This window comes from Sprattus sprattus, assembly GCF_963457725.1.
Source record: "Sprattus sprattus genome assembly, chromosome: 17".
NCBI classification, from domain to species: Eukaryota; Metazoa; Chordata; class Actinopteri; order Clupeiformes; family Clupeidae; genus Sprattus; species Sprattus sprattus.
Genome location: NC_137915.1, coordinates 9,008,903 through 9,024,415, shown reverse-complemented (window position 1 = coordinate 9,024,415; position 15,513 = coordinate 9,008,903). Strand labels below are relative to the sequence as shown.

At 41.9% G+C, this 15,513-nt stretch overlaps 1 protein-coding gene across 1 annotated transcript; it reads left to right on the top strand.

The window, feature by feature from the left end:
• Nucleotides 1–12,610: 12,610 nt before the first annotated feature.
• On the top strand, nt 12,611–15,208 carry f3a (coagulation factor III, tissue factor a; the record flags this gene model as incomplete). The annotated part of the gene is made up of 6 exons (XM_080855051.1): nt 12,611–12,683; nt 12,839–12,947; nt 13,391–13,593; nt 13,693–13,871; nt 14,142–14,310; nt 15,078–15,208. The coding sequence occupies 6 exons, from the start codon at nt 12,611–12,613 to the stop codon at nt 15,206–15,208; spliced, it is 864 nt and encodes a 287-aa protein (XP_080711177.1).
• Nucleotides 15,209–15,513: the final 305 nt, after the last annotated feature.

The following is a 15,513-nucleotide window of genomic DNA, read 5'->3' as shown; positions in this document are numbered from 1 at the left end:
CTGTTTTCTTATTGTAACCACATGTGAACAATTAACAACTCGATGACCCATGAGCAAATGCACTCCCACTAAAAATGATAAAGTTGAGTCTTTTTTTTATCACAGGCTTGTACAGAAAGGCAAGAGAGTGACCATGAAACGAGACCTCCAGTTGTTCACGGTAAAGTGCTCCCTCGCTCGTGAATATCTCCAAAATTGTCACTATCAGATTGAGCAGGCTTCCATTTCCTGTAACTGCCTAAGATGACCTAGAGATCTTGCGTAAGTCATTGTGCTCAGGCAGCAGTGGGCGATGTTTGAGATGTTGACTACAGATACATCAGTATCCAAGAAGGCTGTGTTGCTGTGACCATACCACAGACAGGCTCAGACAGGCTAATCGGCACGGCACTCTCAAATAGCAGCAGAGGTCAAGCCAAAAGGAACAATCTTTTTTTAGGATTTCCAACAGATCCTCTTCGGAGGACTAAATAATCTGATCCAGTTGAGCATTGTCATGTTAAAGTGCCTATGCTTGTAATCTGTTGTGAAACAGAATTTCTTCATTACCATGAATGAACCCATTTATGTTGATTCTTCTGTTCAGTTATAGCTTATTATATAGACTGAACATCAGGTCTCAAACTATGCGGTCAAGGGAATGAGGATTTTGTTGTGTTTGAATAGTACTTTTGCCCCCTCATTTCTGGATAGAGATATGTCTATTAATACAGTAGTTATTACATTTATAGACACTTGGACAGAATTGCTAGATTGCTCAAGCACTGACCCTTCACCCCAATCCACACATTACGTTATGAGGACATGTTGAATTAAACAAAGCAAAATCAAGCTACATCTGCTGCAAGTTGTTTTTTGTGGAAGTCTCATTGCCAAATGAAAACACATGGTGTGTACAAGGAAACTAAACATCATTTGTATTTGAATGTGTACTTTACTGAGCAGTAATCATTGTGATTTGGGTACAATTCGGATTAACTAAATTGTCTTTCCTAAGATACTTTACAAACGTTGCTTTGGACATGGGGAGACTAACCATAGGCTCACTGTATTCTACACTAACAGACTCACACTGTCATATTTCTGAAGTGAGACCTTTTCTGAGGTTCCCAAAGATCAGAGATGAGAGTCTCCACTACATGCTTCAGCAAATCCACCAAACTGTCAGTCTTCAAAGGACACAGTAGGTCTGGAAAAAATAAACAAGCAGAACTTACAGTCTTTTCTGTGTGAGAGCTTTTCCTCTCCATTGGATATTTCACAAACCTGCTCCCATTTGAAAATGTCATCACTTTTCAAAGGCTGTTCTGTACTTTTCCTATGCCCACATGCCCTTCCATTGAAAAGGGAGACATGACACTACATGATTTCCTCTTAGCTGTTTGTCATAATGACTAAAAGCATCATTATGTAACCATTATACCTTAAAATAACAGCTTAGATGGTACACTGCCTTAAAATAAGCATGCCTAGTACACCTGGTATTGCATGTAACTTTGGTGGACAGGGCACAACACCTCTCACGAGAACTACATAATGTAAATAAAGTTTTATCAGTCTTCATCAATCTCACGCTAAATAAGCATTGGATGTTTGCAACCTTAAACCTAACCTGACCTAAATTACACTGTCCAATGTATATTATGCACAACATGTGCCTTATCATGTCGCCAACAACATTTTATTCGATTATACATATTCCACATTTAAACGCTTAGAAAACTAAAATGTGTCATTCTTTTTTGGTTTGTCATTCTTTTGGTTATGTTTGTGGTAATCTTAGATGTCACAATAAATGAAACTAGGCAGAGTCATACAGTGTGAAATCTCGTAATTTTAGCTTACTCTACCAGTCGACATGCTTCTTTGGCTTCTGGCATCTGTCCAATGTCTATTAGGGACCATTGTCCATTACTCCATCTCAAAGCTTGAATTGTACTGTATTTAATACAGTGACGTAAAAGTGAACTACACCCTGCAACTTTAGGGGGAGCACAGCATCAGCAAATACCAATTCACCTTTTATTCATATAATTAATGTCTTTTAATAAATACAGACCTACTACATTGTATTTTGTCTATTTTAATAAAGTTATTTTCTTTGGAATGGATTGTACTAAATGGGACTGATTTAGCCTATAAAAAGCAAAAGTCAGGCAGGAATCTGGGTTTATTTGTGAAGGCTTCACATTTTTTCCATCTCATCGTAAAAACATAGTTCTGGAGACAGATGAGGAGGCGGCACCCAGCGGGGCCCCTCAAAGCTCCATGCCTGCTAGCGGCACAAACATCTGCAGCACCAGACAGATGTGTTGTGGCTCTGAACTTCTTCATCTTTTACTCGAGCCCAATAACAGTGAAGATTTACTGACACTGTCCAACACTGAGTGCCAGTGAGTCTGCCATGCACTCAGGCCTAGTATAAATGCCAAAGGAGAGCGCTCGTAAGTCAGGCATCAGGACGGCCACGTGCCTGGGTCTGGGTGGACTGGTCGGTGCCAGCGATTAATAGAGAGCAGCTTGTAAGTGGTTTGCTGGCCGGGACCCCACGGAGGCTCTCGTATGTGTGAGGAGGACATGGAGTCACCTAAGCACTGAAACTCTTAGTCACTCGGAGGGTTCATGGATGAAAATAACCGCAATGTTCTGGAGAAAGACCTGCCGATGTGAGACAAGATGGCATGGCTTGGCGAGAACTAATGGTGTGTCATCAGCCTCTAGGTCTGACACAGCTCCTGTTTTGATCTCGTCATCGCGCCTCTATGCGAGCGAAGTCATCTGGTTTGGCCTTGAGTGAATTTTTTTTTCTCCTTTTCTTCCTGGACTTAGCAACATGTTGCGTGCGGTTTACACACTTGAATTAAATGTGCTCTTTGGGATTACAATAAACACGTTTTACACAGTGCCTTTCCAGACTGCGTGTCTCAGAACGCTGATTTGAGGCTATGGCAGCCAACAGCTATGCACTCAAATTTTTGCCTCGAATTCCTGGATGAGAAAGAAGCCACTGCGCAAAGGGACGGGAAGTCAAAAAACTGCGTCCTCCCTTGTCCCCCCAAAAAACATGCCTTTCAAGCAGACACATGCTTCTCCGCTCTCTGAAGTCTCCTTACAATCGGATGAAAGCTAGCCATGAGTTATAGGTGTCTGTGCGGGACTAGGCAAAACAAAAACCTTTTCCGTGAATCCAGTAACTGCTGTGAGCTCCTTATCTGATTCCTGGACCATGTTTGATCAGATGAGGGAACACAGGGGGAATGAGACACATTCTAAGGCGGTGTTCCATGGAGAAGCATGCCTGCACAGGCTGCCTACATGTCTGCCTTCCTGTGCGGACTTACCCAGAAAACCTTTAGAGCATGTAGCGGTGGCGTGCAGCAACCTGCGTGCGATGGGAAATATGGATGAGGGCTAGCTTATAATTACATTTACCTGATGCTTATGCACATCCCTCAGGGATAAATATACGTTGCAAGGCGTAAAAACCTATGGCAAATATGATGCTGTTTACGTCATTTGCATTCTATGGCAGACACGCAAGGTTGCTGCTCCTGGCTTCATTCTGGAGAGAAATATTATACTGAGCAGAGTGAAGCATATGGTCTCATGATCGCCCAGCCCTAGAGAAATAAGTTATCGTTTGCTGCTGAAATAGGGAGGTATTCACATGGCCTGGGATCTTTGTTGTGCCAAGCACTATATTATCTTTACAAATATTCACATGACACAATAATGGCTGTGAGAGAAAGATTAAACACACACAAACTCACATAACCTGATTCAACTTTGTCATGCGTGCTGTGCTGAACTGGCATACCTTATCTGGTTTGGCCAGATTAATCTCACCTGTCTGAAAGTAGAGTCTGAAGTCTGTCTGTGACTGGGTCCTCACAGTACAGTTATGGTGTACTGAGTTATTGTAAAAAGTAGAGAAACAAAAGTCTTGCAACTAGACTGGCCGCAAGCTGCCTTTGGTTTGACTGTTTGACCTGTTTATTCTGTAAGACAGACCTTCAAATTACTTTATTTGTAAAGCAGAGATCATTCTGTGAGTGGATCAAGTCCAGATATATTATGCAAAATGTGCTATATTTAGATTCCACTTTAACTGTATTCCACAGAGTTGTTTTCCAGGTGTTACACAGGATATTACGTAACATCTAAAAACCAACTAGAGATATAAGCAGGAGAAAATATTCATTATCCATCCAGCATCAATAAACATAACAGGATCAATTTTCTCTGTTTTTAATATAAACAATTATGAAGACAGTCTGAATAAGGACCAAACCTAAAAGAGACTCTGATTTTCTTTCTCATATTCTCAGACAAACATTGTGTTTGTTGTTATTTCCTGAAAAAAACAACAATGCTGTGGGGGGGCTTTGGTATGACAATGATTGTTAAGTGGAACCAGAAAAAGCAAATGTAGGGTTAGTTCCTGTCTATTGTTCAACTGCTCTGAAGATAGGTCAGTCAGGATATGCTAAAAAGTTAAGTGTCACCAGGAAATATCCTAAAATTCCTTGCATCTTAAGAATAGACACAGGCCCAGTACTGGTCGGCTAAAGTACAAGCTGAGCATGGGAAATAAAAACATATCAGGCAAACTGAAACAGTGGATTGTTTTTGATCAACCACAAGCTGAGGTAGCGGTGTGTGACGAGTTGCACTTTTCTGACGGGTAAGAACTGGACATGTTAATCACAGCGTGGGAAATACAGCTGCACATCTGGAAAGAAAAGACCTCTTTTTAACCCCTCAGAGCTTCTTTTGACTCGCTCGCTTTTCTTCTCTCTTTCTGCCTCTCTCTCTCTCTCTCTGCAAAGAAAAAAATTTAGCACTTCTGGAATCTTGGCTCAGGGCCCAGTTGCCAATTGACAACACTGGACTTCGTCGCCCTTGGCAACTCATCCCAAAATTCCATGCCACCAGAATCCTGCCGACTCAAGGGCATGAGGTGTTCAGCTTATTAAAAAATAAATAAAGTGGCGAGCCTCTCAGAATGGGAAAAGAAGAGGAGAAAGAGCAGGAAACAATGATTGATAGTTCCCTTCTGTTGCTCCAAAGGTTTCAGCTGAGTGACAGATTAGAGTTGAGAAATAAATGTCTCTCAAGAGAATGTTAAATACCAGTTACCTCATTCCAGAGTGCAGCTCTGTTTCCCCTGAGAGATTAAAATGTCAGTTTGCATAAGTTTGAATGACAGAATAAACATTTGGTCGACAAAGAAAATCAACTATAACAAATAAGTATGTGTTTTCACATGTGTTGATGGGGAAAAAGTATCCAGTAAACTCCTCCATCCAGTAAGTCCAGTAAACCCTTCATTAAAAGCCTACGTTATTCATGAGCAACTCTATAACTTCACTGGACTGAGTTGAGTTTTTGTCCCCTCTCCATATCCCCATGACTTCACTCACACAAAGTGTCGGAAGTTGCCGCAACAAAAAGCCCATTCTGATGCGCATGGCTTCCTCTCTTCACCCGCTGTGCCACTCCAGTGTCCCAACCAACCTCTGACGGCCCCCCCACCCTCACCCTCCCTTTGTGCACGCATACCACTGGTGCAGTCAGACATGTTCTGAACCTCCTCTGTAAATGAATGGCTGACGTTATGATGTAAGAGACCCTTTCAACTTGATGAGGAATGCCAACTTGATTTGCTCTTGAGATCAGTCATCTTTATCACCCTGGGTTACACACTCCAAAGAAGTTCAGAAAACAGCCTCTGATCCACCATCAGCCTGATGGACACCATATGCTAAAGGGGCTCCAATTGGCATTACTACCAACTTCTTACCTCTTCTCATATGTAACGGAGCAGTTTGTGAACTTAGAACCAAATTGTGGTAATTGTGCAGGAATGCAGCCTGGTTCCTCTGTCTTTGATGTGTAAACATTGATAGAGAAGCCTGGTCTTGAGTTAGGCAAAACGAGGTGTGGGAGACCTTGGGTAAATAAAAATGTCATGACAGAGAGAGAGAGAGAGAGAGTGGAGACATAATTATAAATAAAGGAGAAACAAATAGCATGGCTGCCTCCCAAACGTGGGAGAACTAATTAAACGATGAGGTAGACCACAGAAAGATAGTAGCATCATTAAACTGAAAGGACAATAGCTTTCACTCTACAAACGCCAAGAAAGTCTCCATGACTACAACGTAGCAATTGGAATGCCAACCACAGTCCCAGGAAAACCTGAGTTCAGAGGGAAGGCTTAGTAGCTCTGACACACAGTAGATCGGAGTGGACTGACTCCAGGCCAGTCCTTGTGGAAAACCTGGCGTGTGGTTGTGGTGAGGGGCTTATATGACGCACGTTGTATTGGAAAGCCATAGCAACCCACAATTACCTGCATGCTGGTACAGCTCAGACTTCATGGCTTCCTGTGGTTTGGAGATGTATTGGGTATGGTCAGCACAGGTTCCTACTTGCCTCATTGGTTTCCAGCTTAGCCACTCCAATGACAAGCAGATCCCTAGATCCCACTTTTACCAAAGTGGGAAAACATTACGCACACAGCTTACAGAAGCCGAAAAGATTTTAAGGAATGGGCTGACGCAATGGAATAGCTGAGTCTTAACATACTGTAGCAAAATGGCAAAACTGTACATTTAGGCTCAATTGTATTTGTTGTCATAATTCTGGAGGGCATACATAGGATTTACAAAGGAATAGACTACAGAAGAGGTGCCAGGAAAAGTCCAGAGAATGACTGTAGGTATTGATCTACTGGAAGGGGCATGGGGTGATGTGACTCAGGATCACTTAGCTTTTAAGGGCTCTTACACTCCTGAACCAAAAGAATCCACCATCCCAGACCAAAAGAGGGGGGGGGGCATGGACCAAGACGAGGCTGAGGAAGAGAAGGACGCGAAGGGGAAAAAATAAACGAGGAACACTGATACACACGGAGCAGAACCAGATATGGGCCGAGATCAACATCTCCTGTCAAACCCCTGTCTGAGAGCATTCAAGCACTCTCCAAAAGGATTATCTAACTGGGCCCGTAAGGCCAAATTTGAATAAATCACCCAAGAGCAGACTTACTTGAAGAAAGGGTGATTTAAAGTTTGAATGAAAATAGATTGTGGCGGACACAAAAAACAAAGGCAAAAAGTCTTTAAAAAAATCTGGCTAAGGTACAGGCAAACGCTTATGCAAAATCCAGAAAACAGTCAAAGAGTTCCGTGGCACCGAGAGGCAAAGGAACCAAAGAGGCTTGATCGGAAAACAGGCTTAGGTTGATAACGCTGGACTGGAGCATTATCTTTTGCCCCTACCTAGACTGCAAAGGAATTTGATTCAAAGATTAACTTATTTCACTTCTACAGGAATTTACACCACAAGGCATGGTGCAAGTAAAATCCCCCAGCACCTACAAGCTCCATACACCTCAGATCAGACTCCCTCTCTTTACCTTTGACCGCAGTTGAAATCAAAATAATTTCCTAACTGAAATGAAATTATCGTTTTTTTTAGCAGCAAAGTGTTTTCAATGGTTTTGTGTACTTGTGTACACTGAACATAATAGATTAACATCAGCTCACCAAGCGTCTGAGTCACTGGTAAACCCATGCTTAAGCAAGTGACCAGACACATTCATAACAACCACACCAGGTTTTCAGCTGTGACAGCAACTGACCCTAAAGTTCCCCTTTCTCAGCAGCAGCATACTAACTGAAAATTACTTAATTGAAAGTTCCTTTGTGACTCAAGTTATATTGAGCCGCTGGTGCAACATCCTAGCCTGGCCATTACCAGCCTGTGACTCCGCTTGAAATCAATTCAGGCGGAAATACGTAGGCTGGTGTCACCAGGCTAGCAACATCCTCCTCTCCACAACCAACTATTCTTTGGATTTAGCCATTTCTAGGAAACGACAAAGAATTTTTTTTTTTAAAGTCAATGGATAGATGAGCCAAATAAGCCATTAAAACATTTACAATATATTAGTTAGTTACTACTATAGTTAAGTACAAAGTATTTCTACACATATTGTAAACGCTCAAATATGTCAGACAATGAAAGGTCTAAGGTGATATAAAGGTCACCCATTTCAAGATGAAATATCCAAACAAGAATATTACATATTACATTTCATTGAGTAAAAGTTCTTAATTTAGTCCCTTATTGTAGCTCTGTAAAGTGTATATTCAAAATGTTTTAAATACTTTACTACTACTACTACTACTACTACTACTTCTGTCTGGAACATATTCCATTTGACATAATGGAAATCCCTAGCAGCTTGTGGCATCTGTTCCAGCTCTGTTGAGTCATGTGAAGTCTGAATGAAGACTCCATGGTATATCAATTTCATTCTTATAATGGGTTTCACAGCCAAACCTCTAAAACTGAAAGGAGACATTGACATCAGCTCGAGCTGACTCTGTGCCACTTTACTGCTATACTACTGTAAATGTGTGTCTTTCCTGTTACTCACACTTGGCCAGACACACAAAACTACTGAGCTGCGATTCAGGCAGCTGAGAAATGTTGTTTCTGTGGTTGAGAGTTACTACTTTTGTGTGTAAATTGGGCTTTGTAGATGTACTGTTGTATTGGAATGCCATAGCAACCCACTGCGCAACCTACCTGCGCAAAAATGCACAAAAGAGCTATAGCACACTAAAGACAAACGGAAACTATGGAAGGTTAAATCCTCTTGCACCCATGCCAATGAGCCAAAATGATTTGTCTGACTGGAAAAAAAATTCCTGATCCCACATACGGACTTAATTAAATCAGTCCAGCCACCGTCTATATTTAGTGAGCAACGGGGAAGACTGAGAAGGCAGCCCACTGTATGATGTCACCCAGACCTTTGTGTAGTAATGTCCCAAAACTGCGCTGAAACCTCATCCCTCAAACCCTGTGCACCGTATTCAGGCTAGTCTAATCTGGAGCCCTCCTCATGCCAAATAGATAATAAACAGCCGGGAGAGTGGATAGGGCCGCTTGGAGATTAGTCACTGTTTATTAGGAGCATTTGAATGCACACTCTGAACAGCATGGACAATGTAGATTAATTGCTGGTGCTGGGTTTCATTAGCACTGGTCGCACAAAAGATTGAAGGACTAGGACCATTGTTATGTGAAAACAATAACTTCAAAGAAAACTGCATTTGCTTATAGACATGTGTGTGTGTGTGTGTGTGTGTGTGTGTGTGTGTGTGTGTGTGTGTGTCTGTGTGTGTGTGTGTGTGTGTGATTGATTAATATAATTGGATGTAAACCACTGGCATGTATGCCATCTAGAGTGGTCTGTCGCACACATCACGTTGAAACGTTACGGGAAGGCCCCCTCTTTTCTGTCTGGCCCTCCTTATTTGGGGGAAAGGCTTTGGCTCATAAGTCCTGTATTCAGTAAGCGCTTTAGCATGCAAAGCCACAGGCGAGAGGCACCAGCCTGTTATTTCCATTGGGCTGATTGAATGAGGTGGAGGCATATTGCGAGAGAGACAACAGGTCTCGTGTTAGCGACCACAGGCGAAAGTTACCAGTCTGTCTTATCAATGTGAGCGCGCCCTAAGCAATGCGTGTCAAATTTGGATGTCATAGGAACGCAGTTCTCAGTTGATTCACGAACCCCCCCAATTCATCACATTTTTCAATGCCATGGTAGCCTAATAAAGTTGTTTAGGTTTTCATTGGTGGAAATAGGCCTACATCAATCAATCAATCAATCAATCAATTTGTTTATTTGATCAAGAGACAGTGTACATTCATGAACATTAAAATGTAAATGCACCCAATTATAGCCAAAAGGGTAGTTTCCATTGGCAGTTCCCCTGGCTAGAGTGAAAAAGGCTCTACAACCTTAAAAAGGCATTTACGTATATATATCAAACATAACATTGACAATAAAAGAAAAAAGAAAAAAGATAAGATAAGATTTCAATTCAATTCAATACAATACAATCCCAACAGGTTAATTGGCAGGTTAAACCGGATTTTGAATATTAAACAGCAAATCAATGTGATCAGGTTGTCCCAACTTAAAAGTCTATACGTATGGAGGACTGAACAGTGATGGTGTGATTTAGGGTTTTTTGTCAAGTATTTTGAGAGCTTGTTTGTAAAGAGACATGACTGGTTTAAGGGTAGTGGAGTTGGCAGTAGACCAGGTGGGTAAGCAGTAGTTAATGTGAGATAAAATCAGCGAGAACATGTACATTTTAGCAGCCTCGATGGACATGTGATTTCTAAGATGTTCCTAAAGTTGGCCAAGGTGAATTTTACATGTTGGCATAATTTTTTAACATGTTTTTTTAAAAGTAAGTTGATTATCAATCAAGATACCAAGATATTTGTATTCATTCACAATCTTGATTCTTTGATCAGAAATAAATACATCGGGTTCAGTGTGAGACTTGCTGGTGTTGGAATTGTTAAGCTGAAGACAACATTTGTTTAACGAGTCAGACACATCAACCATGACCTTTTTAAGCCTAGCAGCGACCTCTACGTTATTCCCCACCTAAAGATCACAGTGTCGTCTGCATACATCAGAACCTCACAGTCTTGGCATACGGATGGTAAATCGTTAATATAAAAACTGAAAACAAGTGGACCCAGGATTGAACCTTGGGAACCACCTGTAGAAAGATTTTTGAACTCGGATAATACATTGTTTATTTTAAAACACCAAGTTCGAATTGATAAGTATGATTTGAACCAGTTGGATGCAGAAGAAGAAAAGTTAAAATTATCAAACTTAGACTGAAGTACAGTATGGTAACGCTTTCCGGAGATCTAGAAATACTGCAACCACAACTCCTCCTCTATCCATAAGGGACTTGACCCTTTCAATAAAAAAGACCGTTGCAGTCTTGGTGGAGTGATTTGATCTAAAACCATCCTGCATGGGGTGTAAAAGCTGATTAGAGTTAAGATGATTAGTTGCTCTACTGCTAATTTTCCCAAAACTTTGGACATTATGGGAAGTATACTAATAGGTCTTGGCTGCTGAGTGAGGATCACCATCTTCCAAGATAGGAACTACAACTGAACAGTGTTCTGCATGAACACAGCAACATGAGTTGGCTAAAAGCCCATTAGGATAGTCACACTGTGTTACATCTATAAAGTGGTTGAATATAACTTACAATGTAGTGACGTTTAATGAGAAATACAAATCTATTTTTACAAATGGACACATGCTTATCCAGTTTTAATATCCGTTTCCGACAGCATAGCTGATGGGCTTTTGTTTTGCTTTCCCTAATGCTCTGCTTTGACTGGGAGTGAATCAAAAAATGCTTATGCAGGGAGTGTGACACTGCAGACACTGTGTGAACCTTACAGTCACCTAACTTTGGGGGGGAAACTCAGCTTATAGTTAGCAGGTTATTTTCAGACTTGGCCTCATTAAGTTTGGTCTTTTTCAAACATCACATATTTCACATATTTAGAATTGATCAGTTAGCACTTGTGTAAGTCATCATAACAATTTTAAATGTATAACTCAAACACAAATTTGAAATTTCTCGATATTTTCTTGTGAAATGGATGTATGCAACAAACACCTGCCCCAAAACTTTACTCAACAAAAAGCCTGTGAACTTCTTAGGTTCTGGTTCTTTCGGAATAAAAGCCAAAGGTAGCCTACCGACGCATTAGGCAAGACCAGAGAAACTCTAGTCTCTAATTGGCTCTGGGAAAGACTAATAATCACAATATATGGTCAGTTAATAAATCAATGTCTAAACATTGCTGTTCGGTCCATGAAAGGCTACTTAAAACAAACGATGCTGTCATGAATATTCATTTGTTGCTCCCTGAGTCAGAAACATAGATCATCCAGGACTATCTCATTAACAGATAGTTCTATTCATACCACCTATTGCCTTTTTCAAGTTTAGGCAGTCCACAGACTATCTTTCTAAGTTTATGTATGTTGTTAATGTATAACGTGATGCTATAACAACTTAACATGCATGACAGCAGGAGAATGTGACACTGCCGTGTCACCGGGAGATTGTTACAGGGTTAGATCATCTTAGCTCATCACTGAAGAATGTCTGCGACCACATCGTTTTATTTAAAGCATGTCATTTTGCCCTTGAACTGTTAGTGCACAGTTATAAGTTGTCGTATTTTATTTGAAGCGGCTAAAACGGAATTCTAAACATGCTGACTGCAGACAAGTGTGTAACGTTGTAAGAATGGTTTTAGAGAAATTGTCTGCAGACGAATTTTATCAGTAGAAGGCGGTTCTAATAATAGACACAAATTTATAAAAATCGGCTTAATGCTTATCAAAAATGCATTTTGACACTTGCTTGTTTTTTCCTTCCCATTCCTCCAGTTATCCCCACCCCTCTAGACGGATCGGATACCCTTATATGGTCAATACGCGACACGTTATATTGCTTGACAGCATACTCGTCCACTGATAGATTACGCTCCAAGAGCAAGGGGAGAGTGGAAATCAATTGTGCGCAAACCAGATGGTCTGTTTGGCTGCGCGTGGACACATTCCCATAGTTACAGCCTGAATCGGCAGGAATACGGGACTCGTCTAGGAATACTTTCGCCGTACGTTGGTTTTAGGATTTTTTTCTGATTTTTAAAGGCTTCCAATTTTTAAACAGCGTAGACGATGTATCCAAGAGGAAAGGAAACGATTTGGGCGCTTGGCTTTTTCACGCTGCTCCTTTTAAACACTGTAACAGGTGAGTCTCATATACCTGCAGTATCAACTTCTTTTCTAAGCGTGTATGTATGGCCACCCTAAGGATTTGGGTGTCATGATCGCAAACCCTACAGTACGATGGTAGCGCATCTTGCTATTCTACTACTCAAGATCATTTCCCCCCTTCTTTTTCAGGCTCGTTCCCTAAAGCTCAAAATGTTTCTTGGTCCTCTATCAATTTTAAAACGCTGCTGCTGTGGAGCCCCAAACCTGATGGCTATTCATACACAGTAGAATTTTCACGGTAAGTACTCGACTACACTGCCTGTTCATTGTGTACACACACTGACGTGGCTTTTTAAGGCACTGTATTTTACCATAAACGATGCAAAAAATGTGTTTAAGTTAACACTACAGAGTAGTTATGATACACTGTATGCCTTTGTCTATTCAGTTTTTCCCTCGGTTTTAAAACTCTGTTCCTTTACCTACTTCAAACAAGGTTTGACACAACACATATATTTATATTCATTAAGAAATAAAAAAAGTGAGGCTGACAAAAACCTTGCTTTGAATCCCCAGACATGACACAGCTGACAAATGTTTGCTATTGGCTCCAACAAGTGCCTGCCATGTTGCCCAACACTACTAGCTATGACTTGCTGTAGCATGTTTGATTTGAAGGCCTGCTCACTTACCTGTGAAAATGCATTTCTTTTTTTTTTCTCTTTCCCTCTTCTCTGACAGTCTCGGCCAGAACGTAGACAGAAGCCCGCACTGTATCCAGTTTTCAGAGACTGAGTGTGACCTCACACAGCAGCTCAAGGACCTCAAGTTCATAAAGGAAACGTACACAGCTGTCGTTCGATCAGAATCTGAACGGGGTGTCTCGTCCGACATAGTTGAGGCTCCCTATACAGAATCCAAAAAGTTCTGCCCCTACACCGACAGTAGGTACCCCAGCACTCTCCACAACATTCTCGAAGTGAACCCTCATTCTCTTAGGATGAGAATCTGAATTTAACTCATCTATATTCTGTCTCTCAAAGCTCTCATAGGTAAACCTGATTTCAACTTCACCGTGAGCGGCAGGACGATCACCATCAACGTCATTGACCCGCTCACTGCCCTCTTTAATGGCCAGAACCAGCGTATGAGCATTCGGGATGTCTTCGGCGATGATCTGCATTACAGTGTCGTGTACCGAAGGGCAGGAAGCACAGGGAAGGTGAGAGAGGAGAACTGACCTGCGTGGGCTTGATATTGATATTGTTATTATTATTATTATTATTATTATTATTAGTAGTAGTAGTATTGGTATGATATCCATGCACTCACCTATGCTATCATCACAGATTATTTCTTCTCCAAGATATCTGTTGTGCCATGTTAGGTTGGACAAACCCCCCCCCCCCCCCCCCCTCCCCCCCCCCCCCCCCCTAATTGCACCTGGTCTTATGCTGAGCCTAATACATGTCTTCCATGTCCTGGTCCACAGAAGCGCCAGACATCTTCAACGAATGTCATCGAGCTGGCCAACGTAGACAAAGGAGAAAGCTACTGCCTTATGGTGCAGGCATTGATTCCGTCTCGTGGCTTAGACAAACAGTACGGGGAGCTCAGCCACACCAAGTGCACTCCTGACAACAACAAGGGCATCTTTGATGGTAAGAGTCCAAGTTAGGCTCTTGTAACGCAGTTGTTGCACTGGCTTCCATGCCCATGTCCAAAACGGGGGGAACCCCCGAGCAGTGTGGAAGTATACCCTGTCTTTGTAGATGTCCAAGTTGATTTAGACACACTTGAAGTGTTTCTGTAGCTGTAGAGATGGATGTTGGGTTTTAGTAAAAAGTCCTTGGAACATGTTTACATAAATGCTAATGGATAAAGTGTCATTAAAACACAGCATAATGGTCAGGCCCTAGAAACACAACCTGCTCCCTTTGAAACACAGCCCTGGCAACCGTTAATGGATGGGAATGGAAGCTCTTTAATCACTTTAGTGTCAGTCTGCATTAGAGCACTTGTGGAGGTTAGAGGTGGTTTGAAAGGGAGAGGATTTGTTTTCTGTGAGCCTTGCAGTCACAGCCATGATCTAACCCAGTGAGCAGAGCTGAGCTGAGAGGTGATGGCTCATAGTAGTAATTACTGGAACAGTACTAAAGAGGGATACAAAGGGAGAGGCTTGAATCATGGCAGTGTTGTTGGACTATGGGAAATGCAAGGTTGCAGAATGGACTGTGTCACTGACTGGCAGCATTTTAGAGGTGCTCGTGTGTGTGTGTGTGTGTGTGTGTGTGTGTGTGTGTGTGTGTGTGTGTGTGTGTGTGTGTGTGTGTGTGTGTGTGTGTGTGTGTGTGTGTGTGTGTGTGTGTGTGTGTGCGTGTGCTTATGTGATGGCTGACAATCCTGTTCCCCTCCTCTGATTCCGCAGAGTATGGCATCGGTGCGATTGCCGGCGTCATCTTCACCATCCTGGCCATCATCATCATAGCCATCGTTGTGATGGTGGTGTGCTGCAAGCGCCGGCAGAAGGAAAAGTCGGGAAAAGAGGGCGTAGTGTGAGGACAGCAGGCCGCATGGCAGTCGGCTCCTGTCTCGCGTTCGCGGAATTTGCACAGTCTGGCTGAAATCGGCTCAACCCGATCCGAGAGAGAGGACGCGGGGGCCATCTTCAGTTGAACATTCCACTGTAAAACACTGGAATATACCATCTGGTTTCTGTGAAACTACACAAGTACATGTGCTAGACATATGATTTTGAAAAAATGATCTGAATGCTGAAATCACTGTGTTTTAAAGTAGGTGTGGGGATTGCTGCTCAAACTATCTACTGTTGGGATGACTTTCTTCTTTGTAATGAACTTAAG